General features: G+C 52.1%; 1 protein-coding gene across 1 annotated transcript in view; it reads left to right on the forward strand.

Moving 5' to 3' along the window:
* Window positions 1-14,496, forward strand: part of CTNNBL1 (catenin beta like 1) — a 185,939-nt gene that overhangs the window by 34,571 nt on the left and 136,872 nt on the right. The window contains exons 2-3 of the mRNA XM_004612494.3: window positions 8,951-9,139; window positions 13,776-13,882. Of these exons, the coding sequence (XP_004612551.1) occupies window positions 8,951-9,139; window positions 13,776-13,882 (296 nt within the window). The remainder of the gene's footprint in view (window positions 1-8,950; window positions 9,140-13,775; window positions 13,883-14,496) is intronic.

Raw genomic sequence — 14,496 nt, forward strand, 5'->3', positions numbered from 1 at the left:
AGATTGTGAACTGCTCAGTGTTTGTCTTGGAGTCTGTGATCATAATTGTGATCGTCACCCTGGCGAAGAGCGGATTTTAAGTCATTTCTAAGCGTGTGGCATGTAATCCCAGTTTATTTGTGTTGGGATTCGCAGTTAGGAATCATGAAAAGAAGTGGAATCGTTGACCCCGATTCCTCTTCAAAGTCTTGTTTATTTGGTCTTAGTCCCCCTTATCTTACGGGACAGAGTCCTGCCAGTCGACGGCAATTGGATAAATGCAGCTCAGAGAAGTTTGGCGGCTCATCTGAGGCCCCTGACTCTAGTTTTGTTTTGATTGGGGGCCACAGCCAGTGGTGCTTGGGACTGACTCTTGGCTCTGTGCTCAGGGATCACTCCTGGCAGGGCTTGAGGACCCTATGGGGTGCCTGAGATGGAACCCGAATTCACTGCATACAAGGTCATCACCCCCCACCCCCTCCCTGCTGTATTCCGGCTGCAGCCCCAAACCCAGGACGCCTGAATGCTTCTCACAAGCCTGGTCTGCTCTGCGTGTTGGTCTGCTTTGCACGGAACCGTGACTTAGAGATCAGTGCAGTTCTGGCGTAATTGAATTGGCGTGTGATACTCCTCCAGCACCCGAGAGTGTGACGTGGAGCTTTTATTAGCTTAGTAAACACTTCATAAGTGGATGAATGAAAGATGATGGTGCTGGTGTGTCTAGGCAAAACATTCATAATAAGTCAGCTAAAATGCAGGTAGCTTCCCTTCTAATGATTTTGCAAGGATCTGCCTCTGTTCGCCTTGATAAATAAAGTAAGTGCATCAACATTCAATTTTCTGATATAGCTGTGGAATTAATCAGAGAAGTTGTCAAAGTAAATCATGGATTGCTGAAGTATAGTTTGTATTTATAAAATTGAAATCTGCACACCCTTTGGAGGTAACACAGATATATGTATATGCAGGCTTAACAAGGCACAGAAAAAAATTTTTTTGGGGGGTAGGAAAAACAGATTAAGTAGAGTCTTCATAGGTAGTGATTTGTTTATTTAGTTAGTATTCATAGGTCATACCCAGCGATGCTGGAGTTAACTCCTGGCAATGTGTTGGGGTGTGTGTTTGTGTGTGTGTGTGTGTGTGTGTGTGTGTGTGTGTGTGGTGGGGGGGGGATGGAGGGGGTGTTTGTGCTGGGGATTGAGCCCAGGGCTCCAGAGTGTGAGCCTGCACTGGGTCTCTGAGCCCTCTCCCTGGCCTCCAGGTAGCTGGTGATTAAAATCATAAATCACGCCCGCCTTACTTGTTAGCCAATCAGCTTGCAGATCATAGGAGAGAATTGGTGACTTCGAATTTTGTTACACAGATGTGCTCCCCTCTCACTGAGGACATGGTAAAACTCCAGGAACAGCCTTAGTGCCTGTAGTAGGTTTTTGATTCTGCTTTTTTAAAGTCGGAATTAAGCCGATGAGGGGTCTGGTTTATATTTGCAAAAATGTTGCTTTGAGATTTCAGTTTCCTCTCTCTTTCCAAGGGTAATACCATGCCATGATTTTTCTTTTGAAGCTCTCAGTCTTACAAAGGCCTGACGGGTGATTACTATGAATATCTAGAATTTTCGCTTGTAGTTCTTAAAAATATGATTATGATGATGATGATGACGACAATACCCCTTTATTTGGTCTTGTACCTTTTGGGTTACATTAGTGTCCCCTGCATGCTGTTTCATGTGATTGTCGCCATAGCCCTTTGAGATAGGCAGAATTTTCTGTCTCTGATGACTTTAATCCTAATTATGAACTTTGGCTGCTGGTAGTGGCAGCATTAGAGATTGTGAGCCTTTTTCAGTTCTGGTGCCTTAAGCAAATTTGCAAGGGAGCCCTGATGTTAACTTTGGCAGATCTCATGCCTGCAAATATTGATCGAGCCAGAAGTCCTAGTTGTAAAATGTCACCAGCGAGTGTGCAGCCAGCAAAGGCAGGGGAAAACTCATTACTGCAGCTCAGCTGTAACTTCTGGGTCAGGCCGCTCACCACCATCTGGCAAAAGCGAATGTTTGAAAACTCCCTTTTATTCTGACAAAACGTAATCAGGCGAGGTTAACAGTAGATGATGTCTGAGCATTTTGAATTGGTTAGACCAGTTCGTCCACAAGCTTGGGTTTGTGACATTTCTTCTGTCGAATTATTTTCAGAGGCCTCAGAAAGCTTTAAAATGATGAATTCCCAAATGCATGACAGGGAGGAATTTTTAATTGTGTATGTTCTCCTTTGCCTCCCTGATTCAGTGTGCACTCCCGCGGGGGCCAGGGGTGTAGAGGCGAGGTGGGGGGAGCATCTTCTTGGAACGTGTTTATTCTGAAAAAGAAAAGGGCAGTGACAGGAATAAAGAGGTTTACTGATTTTTAGATACGCTCAGGTTTTTAATTTAAATACCTGTGTTTTTCAATACCCTGTTTTTAAATCACTTCTTTGAGCAGGCGATTAGGAACTAGAGAAGAAAATTATAAATTGAGAGGGTTTTTTTGGACTTCGTTTAATGAACTCACTTGGGTGCTCCAAAGATGGAGGAGATGGATTTCTGCTTTTCGGCAGTACAAGGAGAGCCTCGGCCTGTCCCGACCGAGACGTATAAAAGGGGATGAGAGCCCCGACCACTGACCCCTAAAGTCCGAGTGGACCATCTCTCAGGCCCGAGTCGGCACTGCAAGCGGCTGTGAATCCAGACACACACGCCCGCCTTCTCTGTGGAATGACCCTCTCTCTGTCTCTCAGTCCCGGGGGTGTTAATACTCGTTGCCGGTAGGTCTTTTTCCGGTGATGTGAAAAGGCAGCAAACATGTGGGCCTAGCAGGTATTTTGACATTCCGAGGGGATCGCCGTTTAAAGACCTGGTTTGTGGCAACCTTCTCCCTGTCCTTGAGCTACTTTTCTGAATCTTGGCTGGGAAGAAAGGAAGGCGGGAAGCCACCCAGGTTGTCTAATACAGGCCAAACTGTGCTTGACACTGTAGAAACTCTGTGTGTGTGTGTGTGTGTGTGTGTGTGTGTGTGTGTGTGTGTGTGTGTGTGTGTGTGTGTGTGTGTGTGTGTGTGTGTGTGTGTGTGTGTGTGTGTGTGTAAGACCAGCGCCGTTGCAGGATTCTTCCATCCAGAGACCAAAACTTCCTCATGTCGCTTCAGCACCAGGAAAATCTCACCCAGACTCATGGTCCCACTAGGTCGGACACCGTCCCTGCAGACGGATTGGCAAGGACCGGCCCTGGCACGGGCTCGGGTGAGAAGCCTTTACCCGGGGGCGGCTGTTTGGTTTTGACTCTACTGCGTGGAGCAGGGGCTCAGGTCTGTGCTCTCATGTTTCGGTACAGCACTACTTACCCATCTCTCCAGCACCCTTTTGTTTTTTCGTTTCGCCCCAGCCAGTCTTGAGAGTTAGCCCGGAAGGAGGGAACACACTGATGGCAATTGGAAGCCTCTGACTCCTGTTTGCCACGGGCAGGATGGATCCTGCAGTGGGCTCAGAGCTCCCCGAGTCTGGGGGCGGGGCCAGCCCCATCCCCCCATTCTGCCAGCTCAAATTTCTGGGGGCTTCCTCATTTTTGGATATTGAGGTAACAGTCCTTCATGTCCATTCTGAAGACCCTTTCCTGAAGTTGCATGGGACTGTCAGTGCCACGTGAAGAAATTCTGATTATGAAAGCTTTCTTAATGGCATGGAACATACATTTTCTGCCATTAATGTGAAAGTAGCTTTTATGAAAATTATGCCCTTTCTTAGCCAATAATTTGGAACGTTGAGCTATATTTAGATGCCCCCCCTCGTCCCAAATATACATCGACACTGTTATATTCTGGTACAAATGTGCTCGTCGCATTAATAATTACACTGTGTTTTCATAATTTATCATAATGATGCCATTATTGCTTATTATAGAAGTCCCCTCTCTTCCCCCTCACTCCCAAGTCTAATTGAGGTCGAGACAGACCATAAATGTGATAATATAGATTGCATGCTAAGAGGAAATGGAGTTGGTTTCATAGTGGAGTTTTAATTTAGGATTCGTTCTGGTGATGTAGCCTCTTCCTATGGTACATTACTTTGAGCCCAATATAACTGCATGTTCCCACAGCCCCTCATTATAGCTACAGCTTCTCACTGCTTTTTAATTAAAAAAAAAAAAAGAGCGAGAAAGTGAGAGAGAGAGACACAGAGAGAGGGAGAGAGGGAAAAATGAAACCTAAAGCTTAGCTTGGATATTGTCTGGGTACACAGGGAGTATCCTTGGCAGATTGCTTATTTAATTTTTTTTTTAACTCTTTCAAAGCTTTCATGGAGATGTCTTGATTTCTCGTTTCCAGCGGGAAATATCCCCCCTATTCCCCTTACCCCCGTGCATATATAGATCCTCCTCTTCTCTCCGCCCCCGCCCCCCCCCCCCCACACACACAACCTCACGCACACCTGTAACACAGTGGGCTTCCAGATTTTTGGAATGTAAAGTCAGGGCCTCTTGCACACACGTACTCTCGAGGCTTTCAGCACATGAGAACCCTTGCTGTGTCCTCGAGCGTCTGGGTGCGTGGGGGGGGGGGGCAGAGCCCAGTGAGCCCCTAAAGTGCTCATCACCGCTCAGAAGTCAGACAGGGTGTGCAGACAGCTGTGGGATTTCCTAACGGCGAATCCTCTGGCGCTTCAGAGGTTAAGAGCTAGTGCCTCCCCACCCCCAGGTCCTGTGGGCACCGCAGAAGCAGAGAAACGACTTTATTAAGAACAATTTCTTTTTTGTCATTCCTTCATCGACTTGAGGGATTCCCAGCACCTTCCAGAGATCAGGGCAAATTAATCGCCCCCGTGATTGGTCCGAGAGGTCCGAGCCTCTTGGGGCTGGCGGTGGAGGGCCGAGGGGGGCCCGGTGCTTGGGGCCCCTTCCCTTGACAGGCTGCGAGTGTTTCCTCCCCTTCCCGGGTCCTCAGGAAGTGGAGTCGGCTTGACGACGCGGAGGCTTGCATGGGTTTGCTTGGTTTGGAATCATCGATTGCTCTCGGGGTGAACACGGGGGCCGTGTCATTGTGCAATGTATCGTGGGCTCAGAGCCGCGCCATTTGCTCTCGGGGCCTTTCGTAAACGCAGGCCCAGGCCCAGGTCATGCCATGTGGCCGGAAGGAACAATCAGCTTTATTAGGGAACATGGATGTCTCGGGTGAAGGCCCCCCAGTGGGTGCGACCTAGTGTGATTCCCTGGAACCGACTTGTGGACTGAGACACTCCGCAGTGTGTACAGACCAGATTCCCAGACCCGGGCTGCAGGAAGCAATAGCGCACGCGGCGTCAGGAAGTTTCCACGCTGCTTTCTTACTGAAGCGCACTATGGGGATGTAATGGGTTCTATTCAGTATACTACTGAAATAGATTTCACATTGCTTTAGACCTTTTTGGGTGCACGTATGCTGCCCGAGCCCATGTGCTGCCTTGGCGCCCACGTGGCCGAGCACAGGCGGTGCCTGAGCACGTGTGCCGCCCGCATCTCCCCTCTTGAGATATGGACTTTGATGCTTCCGTGTCCAATGCTGGGATGTGTGTAGGGGCTCTCTCTGCCCTTGGAGAAGCCCGGGTTCTCTCGAGCACGTTACTCCCCACCTTCTCTCTCACTTTCTCTCCCTCCTTCCCTTTACAAGCCCCAAATAAAAAAAAAAAACTGTGTAATTTAAAAAAGAAAAACCAAAAAACCCAAAACCTTCTGTTGTGGTTTGTTTTGGGGCCACACCTGGCTTTGCCCAGGGCTCACTCATGGTGGGCCTGGGGCACCCGAGGGGGTGTCGGGGATGGAACCTGGGACGGCTGCATGTAAGGCAAGTGGCCTTACCCACAGTGCTGTCTGGACGAATGACTTAAGCAGTGTGGTCTGAGCAAGGAAGGCCACTGTCTGTCTGTCTGTCTGTCTGCTTCTGGGTATAGATGCTGCGTGCCAGGCCCTCAGCGCTGCCAGTGGGTCCCAGCTGGCCCATGAAGTTGATGTTCTGCCTTCGGAAGGCGCCAGGGCAGCTTCCCTGGTTGCCGGGAGGACTCTTAGCTCCTTTCCGTCCCGAGAGAGGTGCATGGGAGCCTAAAGCAGGCGCTGTAGGTTGTGCCGCAGCAAAGTGCGGTTGGAGTGGAAATTAGACCGGGTGGAGGTTGAGCTCCTCCCGCGCGTCTGGCTGGGTTACTGCGGGGACGACGTGGCTCCGGAGGAGGCAGCTCCAGGGAGAGCCGGGCGGCCGTCCTTTCTGTTCCTGCACTTCTGAGCTGTGGCCGTATTTAGCTTCCTCCTTTTCCCTGTGGCCCACCGCCTCCCCTTCTCCGCCCCCGGAGAGAAGCAATCCAGAAGGCTCCTTTCTGGGGAGAGCTCTGGATCCCGTGCCCGGCCCGTGCTAATCAGAATCGCAGCGGGCCCTGTTTCATGAGCCTGAAAGAATGAGTGTTCCGAGGGGGCGGGCGCCGCACCTGCCGGCACGGGAGAGTTCTGGGGAGAAGCAGCCTGCCCTGTCTCGTCCCTCGGCTCCCCTTCTCAGGAAACCAGCGCCCTTGGCTGGAGCCCGTGGTTACCGGCATGGTGGGTGTGGCTCTCTCTCTCTCTCTCTCCCTCCCTCCCTCCCTCTCTCCCTCCCTCTCTCACTTTCTCTCTCCCTCCCTCTCATTTTCTCCCTCCGTGGTTCTCTCTCACTTTCTCTCTCCCTCCCTCTCATTTTCTCCTTCTGTGGTTCTCTCTCACTTTCTCCCTCCCTCTCATTTTCTTTCTCTCTGTGCTTCTCTCTCACTTTCTCTTTTCTCTCTGCGGTTCCCTCACTTTCTCTTCCTCACACTTTCTCTCTCCCCCTCACTTTCTCTCTGTGGTTCTCTTTCAGTCTCTCTTTCTCTCTCACTTTCTCTTCCTCTCATTCGCTTTCTCTCTGCAGCTCTCTCACTTTCTCTTTCTCTCACTTTCTCTTTCTCCTCCTCCCTGCCTCTTCCTTTCTGCTTTTCAGTAGGGCCTGAGTATTTGAAATGTTAATCTAGCCCAGGGGCTATCAGAACACAGTGAAAGACAGCGGTGTGTACCCCGCAAACCAAATTATCAAGTAGGAGTGTTCTAAAGTGGGACTGGCGGAAGCCCCTGGAATGTGGAGCCAGCAGGGCGAGTGAATATGGAAGGCAAACTTGTCAGCCCTGGGCTGGTCAGGGCCCAGTCACGGTGTGGGTTCTGAGTGGCAGGGAGAGGTGGCCGTTGGCTCCGTCCCTCAGGCGTCCAGAGTGAGTTGGCGTTTCCTGCCGTTTGGTAGCATAGCACGTCCTGCTAAGGACCCGCCACCCTGTTGTTCTCTGCTGAGCAGCCTTAAAATAGATGTTCCGTATTGGGTGAAGACAGAAGCGTGTGGTCCTGATTTTATGTATTTATTTTGTGCTATCGTAGTTGAGAGTTCTTTCACTTTAAAAGGCAGCTTTTTGGTGCAGGCCTCCAGTTATAAGTTCTGGGCGAACTATGCCAAGAGTATTATATGCTGGAAAGGTGCTAAGAGAGAAGATCTTAGATGTTGAAAGCAGAAAGGAAACAGATAATAAACGAACAAAGAACCCCAGAGCAATTCTGTAGGGTGACGGGGTATTAGCCCCTTCACTGTGGTAATGACTCTTCAGTCAGGGATTCCATGGCAGTGAATTACCACTTTGCACATCTTAAAAACTTCCTGGTACGGTTACTGTCAAGAACGCTGGAAAAACAGTAAACAGACGCACACAGCCTTAGAAGCCACTTACAGATGAGGAAACTGAGGCCAGGAGGAGCTGAGTGATGCAGTCGCGTCAGCGGTGACCCGATCTGAGGGGAGATGGGGTGCTCCTCGAGGCCCACAGTGGTGCCGCTTGTCCCCAGCTCTGGAACCGGTTTCAGCAGTGCCCTGCATTACTCTGTTCAGTGGAAGAGCTCGTGTGGGGTCTTCAGAGGAAGGGGACAGGGCCTGGGGGAGGAGGGGGCGGGCAGGGTTCAGTCTGCTGGCTTCGTGAATAATATCTGACCCCTGGGCCTTACTTTACTCTCCTAAGAATTGGGGGTTCGCCAGGCTGAGGACCCACGGAGGCTGTGTTGGTAATACTCCGCGTGAGCTACTTGTGAGGGAACGTAATCGTTCCTAGCCATTTCCCGTGCTGAGGGGGTGATGTTAGGATTTGTGCCCTAAATGATAAATGGAGCCTAATCCCGTGCTTCATCTCAATGTGGCTCTTTTCTCTGTGATTTTTAAATTTATCAATTTATTATTATTATTATTATTATTATTATTATTATTATTATTTTGCTTTTTGGGTCACACCTGGCGATGCACAGGGGTTACTCCTGGCTCTGCACTCAGGAATGACTCCTGGTGGTGCTCAGGGGACCATATGGGGTGCTGGGAATCGAACCTGGGTCGGCCGCATGCAAGGCAAACGCCCTACCCACTGTGCTATTGCTTCAGCCCCAATTATTATTATTTTAATTTGAGGGGCTGGAGCAATAGCACAGCGGGTAGGGCGTTTGCCTTGCACGCGGTCAACCCGGGTTTGATTCCCAGCATCCCATATGGTCCCCTGAGCACAGCCAGGAGTCATTCCTGAGTGCCTGAGCCAGGAGTGACGCCTGTGCATTGCCGGGTGTGACCCAAAAAGCAAAATAAATAAATACATACATACATACATAAAATTTGACACGCACTGGAATTTTGTGAAGTGGTAAAACTTAGCATATTCAAGCAAACACAGACCAGCCACCTTGTCGGGGGACAGTCACCCTGTAATCTGCGGAATCACAGCAGGTCTGAAAAAGAACCTTTTAGCGTGTTTGCCAGTTATGTGGGAGGGTGGAAGTTTTGCTACTTTGGTGCCTTCCAGTTGGGGGGAATTCTCGAAAGCTTTCCGAGTCTTTGCTGTCAGCGCCCTTCTCCCACCCTTCGCAGCCCTTAACACCTGGCGTTTCTTTTCCCCACTAGCCCAACAGGGGCACCAAGCGACCCCGGGACGACGAAGAGGAGGAGCTGAAGATGCGTCGGCGGCAGGCGGGCACTCGAGAACGGGGCCGCTACCGGGAGGAGGAGGCCACGGGGGTGGAGGAGGCGGACGACGACAAAAAGAGGCTCCTGCAGATCATCGACCGCGAGGGCGAGGAGGAAGAGGAAGAGGTGAGCTGGTCCAGACGGGCCCCCGGTGTTTGAGCCGACCCTGGCATCGGCTCTGCAGCGTGTAATTTCGAGGCACACACTTTCATTTCTCTGCAGTTCCCGGCTCTGTTGCAAAATGGGCTAAGAATACTTATTTCACAGTGTTGACAGGAAGGTTAAGGGGGATAATGGAGTCGGGAAAGCCTTTGCGAAGTGTAAAGAGCATTACAGAGGGGCTTTTCGGCGGCTCCCGGTTCACATCGAGGCCCCCCAGCACTGGCCGAGCCTGGGTGTTGATGAAAGCGGGGAGGTAAGGCGGGTGTCATCGGTCGGGCTGAGCACACTTGGAAGGCGGGTCCCCGTGGAAGAAAAGGCACTTTGGCTACTGAGTACTGGATTTCCTTCATCACGATGATGGGGTTACGTCCCGGTAAAAGTTTCCTTTATCGTGTTGCCCGTCAGAATTCAACTTACCTCTCCCTGACCTGCCTCCGATGGGCTCAGAACATGTACGTTAGCCATGGCTGGCCCCAAACCTTGGATGCAAAGCCTGTCTGATACCCATGTGGCCTCTCCCGACTGACCCCTTGAGTCCAGGGCTCAGGGTGGAAATACTCTGTAAAGTATGGTTTGCCCCGTGGCCCTGGGGTGATGGGGAGACGGGCTGGCTGGCTTTACCCAGCGTCAGCATGTGAGTAGATTCATGTGTTTGGGCCACACCTGGGTTACTCCTGGCTCGGCACTTAGGAATCACTCCCGGGCAGTGCTCAGGGGGCTATGTGGGATGGCGGGGATCAAACTGGGGTGGGCCACGTGCAAGTCTAGTGCCTTACCTGCTGTCCTGTCTCTCCAGCCCTCCATGCAGGGTTTCTGTTGAAGTCACCACCGTGTTATAAAATGAAAAAAAAAAAAATCCTAAGTTGAGTCATTGTGTATCGTTGATAGTCTCTGAAAGAGGCGCAGAGACTCGTCAAACTAGTGTAAGGAGAGTTTTCAGAGAAGGGAAATGGTGTTCACAGAAGCCGCGGAGATAGAGGAGGTCAAGGGCGTAGTTTCCGGTGTGTCTGGAAGAATGCTAGTCAGGGAAGGCGGTGCCCAAGAGCCTGTTTGCCGTTCTTGAGATCCCTGAAGACCTTTGTGCTCCCTCCTGCCTTGGGGCCAGTGAGGCAGTATGCTGCTTTCCCTGTGCCCTGCATGGCTTCTTCGCCTTCAGGACTCAGTTCAGATGGTTTTATGTATTTACTTATTTATTTTGCTTTTTGGGCCATACCCGGCAATGCACAGGGGTTACTCTTGGCTCTGCACTCAGGAATTACCCCTGGCGGTGCTCAGGGGACCATATGGGATGCTGGGAATCGAACCCAGGTTGGCTGAGTGCAAGGCAAATGCCCTACCCGCTGTGCTAATGCTCTAGCTCCAGTTCAGGTGTTTTCTTCTTAGAGAAAGGAGTCTTTTCCATCTCTGAGGTAGCCCTGCATGTCCTGCGTTCTCTCTCTCTCTCTCTCTCTCTCTCTCTCTCTCTCTCACACACACACACACACACACACACACACACACACACACACACCGTAGTCTGTGTATTGTCTGCCTCGCACTTACTATGATCAGAAATTCCTGCCTGTTTATTTCCCTTCTTTGTTGTCCTCTCTCCAGCTTCCTGTGAAAACAGGAGCTGGCTGTTTTTGTTCACAGCTGTGACGCTAACCTATTAAGTGTAGACCCTTTATAAATATTTATTGAATGAATAAATGAATGAAGCATAAAAGCATACACACGCACACACACACAAACACACACAGAGCAAAATAGAAGGAAAATAACAGCTGAAGAATAAAATGACCTTACCTTTGTGTCTTTTAAATTCTTAAGTGTTCACTTTCATGTTTTTTTCTGCTCTGGCATTTTGTTCCATGTGAATTATGGAAATAGATTCCTAAGAACCAGTTGGTTCTCAGCTCCCCTCCACCCCGCCCATTCTCTCAAAGACATGCTGCTAAGTTTGAATAAAAAAAGAAAAAAGGGGGGGAAAAAAAGGAAGCTTGAGTGCAGATCTGAGGAAGAAAAAACAAAACTGGTAACACAGATGCCTGTTCTGAAAGGGTCTCTGTGAGCCTTTCCTCTCTAGTGCCGTCCACTTCCCGACGGGTGGGGGCAGGGTGGACTCACCCTAAAGATGTGACCCTAGGGGAGGCTGGTGTGGGGAGACGGGCCGCCTTGAATTTCCTCTCTGCGGCCTGAGCACCGTGGCCCCCCCTTCCCCGCGTCTCCGGCACAATCTGTCAGCCCTGCAGCCACAGCTAATTGGCAGGTGTAATTCCGTGTAGGGCCCGGCTGGCCCTGGAGGCTTAGGGTTGTAGCTGTCACGGGTAAGTGGTTCCTCGCCTGGGAGACAGAAACGTCATGTGGGGCCAGGCCTTCCGTGAAGGGACGGGGGAAAGGAGACCGCTTTGTAAAAATGACACACGGAGGGCTCCAGTCCAGGAGTTATTTTCTCAACTGCCACCCGAGTCCCACTTGATGAGAAATAAGTGATGTTTGCCCCCCAGGATGTGGATCAGGTGCACCCGTAAAATACTGTTGTCCCTTTTGTGCGCCTCCCCCCTCCCCCAGCATTCATCTTTCCCAACTCTCCTCCTGGCTCCTGACGGTGAGCTGTTGGAGACGCCGCAGTGGCCGGTGACTTAGACTGATCACTCTGGTCCCCGCCGCTGTCGGAGAGGAATGAGGACAGCAAGGCCAGGGCCCAGAGAGGCAGAGGGTTTGGGAATCACGCTCGAGAACAGCGTTACGTCAGCCGTGGCTTTTCCTGCTCGGGGTGGACAAGATGTCTTCCGCAGGAGTTGCTGTTGAGTTGCTCTGAGAAGTGCCCGAGCGCTCTTCTCGATGTTTCCATCACTCCGCTTGAGTCCTGTGGGTATGTGGGGCACGTTGCCCGCTTCTAATAACAGCGACAAGCTTCCATTCCTGTGGGGTCGTGCAGTTTATGAGACACTTTTGTATACGTCACTTGTCTCCCGGGCCTCGGTCTCTGGCCTTGAGTGACACCGCGATGTTGGCTCCCCGCCTCCCTCCCCGCCTGCCACGACGGTGCCAGCCCGCAGGACGGTCACTGGGGAGTTGGCAGTGCACAGACGGACGTGGCTCACCCACGGGGACCCTTGCCCCATTTCGGGGTCGGGAGATGGCGTGGGCCGGTGGCCGCTGGCTCCCTGCCATGGTCCCGGGGAGGCCTGGCTGTTGTTCACGTGCCAGCTGGGCAGATTCTGGGGCTTCCGAGGTGGACTCGTGAGGGTTTGAGGACTGGATTGGGTCAAAGTTTAATGAGCAGGTAGTTGCCTCGTCTGAATTCTCGTGCCCCGAGCCCGGGACCGGGTCTCGCCCAGGCTCCTTCAGCAGCGGCTTCCCTCGAGCTGGGAGCCTGAGTGAGGCCCAGGGCCTGCGGGGCGGGGGCCGAGGATCGAGGGGGGGAGCCTGGGAGAGACCGAGGCATGGCAGCGCATCTCTGGGCATTGGGGAGGAAATAGAGGAAAACGCATTTCTGAAGTTTTTGTGTAGGGTATTCTTTTTTCTTTTTTTTTTTTCAGAAAATAATTTTTTTTTCAAAATTTGATTTCTATCTGTAGGCGCTTATCCCAGTGCTTCCTTCCTTCCTTCCTTCCTTCCTTCCTTCCTTCCTTCCTTCCTTCCTTCCTTCCTTCCTTCCTTCCTTCCTTCCTTCCTTCCTTCCCTCCTTGTTCTCTAGCCCACTCCCTCCCTCCACCCCTCCCTCCCTCCCTACTTCCCTCCCTCCTTGCTTTCTAGCTCTGAGTGTGGTCACTGATTTCCTGTTACTGCATTGGGTTCCCCTTGCCCGTTTGATCCTCTCACCTCAGAAGCCGCCAAGGCCTCAGTCTAGTAATGGGCAGCAAATGCCAATCACAGCCTTGTGCTAATTAGCCGCTGTTTCCTCTTATGGCCTGTATAGGAATCGGCGTTGGGTTGGATTTGCCCAGTGCTCCGTCGTTGACGAGTCCGGTCGGGGGAGAGACTGAGGGCCGCTCCCAGGGCTCCTTGAACCCCCCTTGAGTGTTGATCCAGGGGGTGGGAGGGCTTGGTTGATATGAGAGACCCTGGCCCGGCGCAGTCACTCTGCCCTGGGACCCAGCTGGCAGCACTGCTCCCCAAAATACCCCAAAATACCTCTCCCCCCATGACAGCAGAAGGCTTACACTGGTGGTGAGGGCTTGGTGGTCACTCCTGGGGGGTTGGGAGAGCGTGTGGTGCCGGACCTCCAGCTTGGGCCTCCTGAATGCACAGGACGCAGGCCGGTCTCCCCTCTGCTAACTAGCCCGAGTGTTTTTCCACCCGTCTAGCCACGGAGAAGGATAGGATGAATATTAATTAGCGAATATTACTTCTTGCTCCGCACCCAGCAGTATTCCCGAGAAGTAGGCGTCGAATGAGCGAGCGTGTAAAGCCGTCAGTGGAACTTCCTGGGCCCGGAGTGGGTTTGGCCCAGAACCGCAGGCAGGGTCCACCCTGGCTCTGCCCGTGACCTGGACAGGCGAGAGGCAGAACAGAGCGGCAGGGATGCGCCCTCGGGGGGATTAGAGAGTGCCGAAGCCGGGCTGAGAAGTCCCTTTCCCACTGAGACTGTGGCCTTTGTCCCTTGTGCCAGGAGGAGCCGCTGGATGAGAGCTCGGTGAAGAAGATGATCCTCACGTTCGAGAAGCGGTCCTACAAGAACCAGGAGCTGCGGATCAAGTTCCCGGACAACCCCGAGAAGTAAGGCCGCGGCCCGCCACCCCACCTGCTCCCCGGGCCGGCTCCTTCCTGCGCTTGCTCCCCTTTTGCTTTGTGTCCTTTGGTTTTTGTGACTTGATTCAGAAATTCCAGGACCCGGCACAGTCCCTAGGGGGGCGGGGAAGGTCACACTGGGTAGAGGCTGGAGCAGTTCCTGGCCAGGCACCCCGATTTCCTCCTCATGGGGAGGCTCTCGGACCCATGCTCCTTTCTCCCAGGTGAGAGATGGGCCATGTTTCTCTCCAGGGAAGCCAGTCTGAAACTGCAGGTCCAGGGGGTTGACAAGGGACGGACCACGAGCGCATCCTCTGCCAGCCATAGTGAGCACAACAGCGGACTCCGGGAAGTAATATTCAGAAATATTCAGTTTGCCCGAGATGGGCGAACGTCCCCGTCACCGAGGAATTGTTTCATGAGGCGAGTTCCCGGGCGATAGCCCAGGACCCGGCCCTCGGAGAGATCAGGCTTAGACTTTCCTGCTTTATTGTTCTCTAGGCAGAAAGATAAAGTCACCCTCCAACGAGTCTGCAGAGCCTTTGGGTGGGAGCAGGCAGGCAATTCCCAGGTCACTTTAGTAAGTCACTTCTTCCTGGGCC

The sequence above is a fragment of the Sorex araneus genome, chromosome 5, assembly GCF_027595985.1.
Source record: "Sorex araneus isolate mSorAra2 chromosome 5, mSorAra2.pri, whole genome shotgun sequence".
Lineage (NCBI taxonomy): Eukaryota > Metazoa > Chordata > Mammalia > Eulipotyphla > Soricidae > Sorex > Sorex araneus.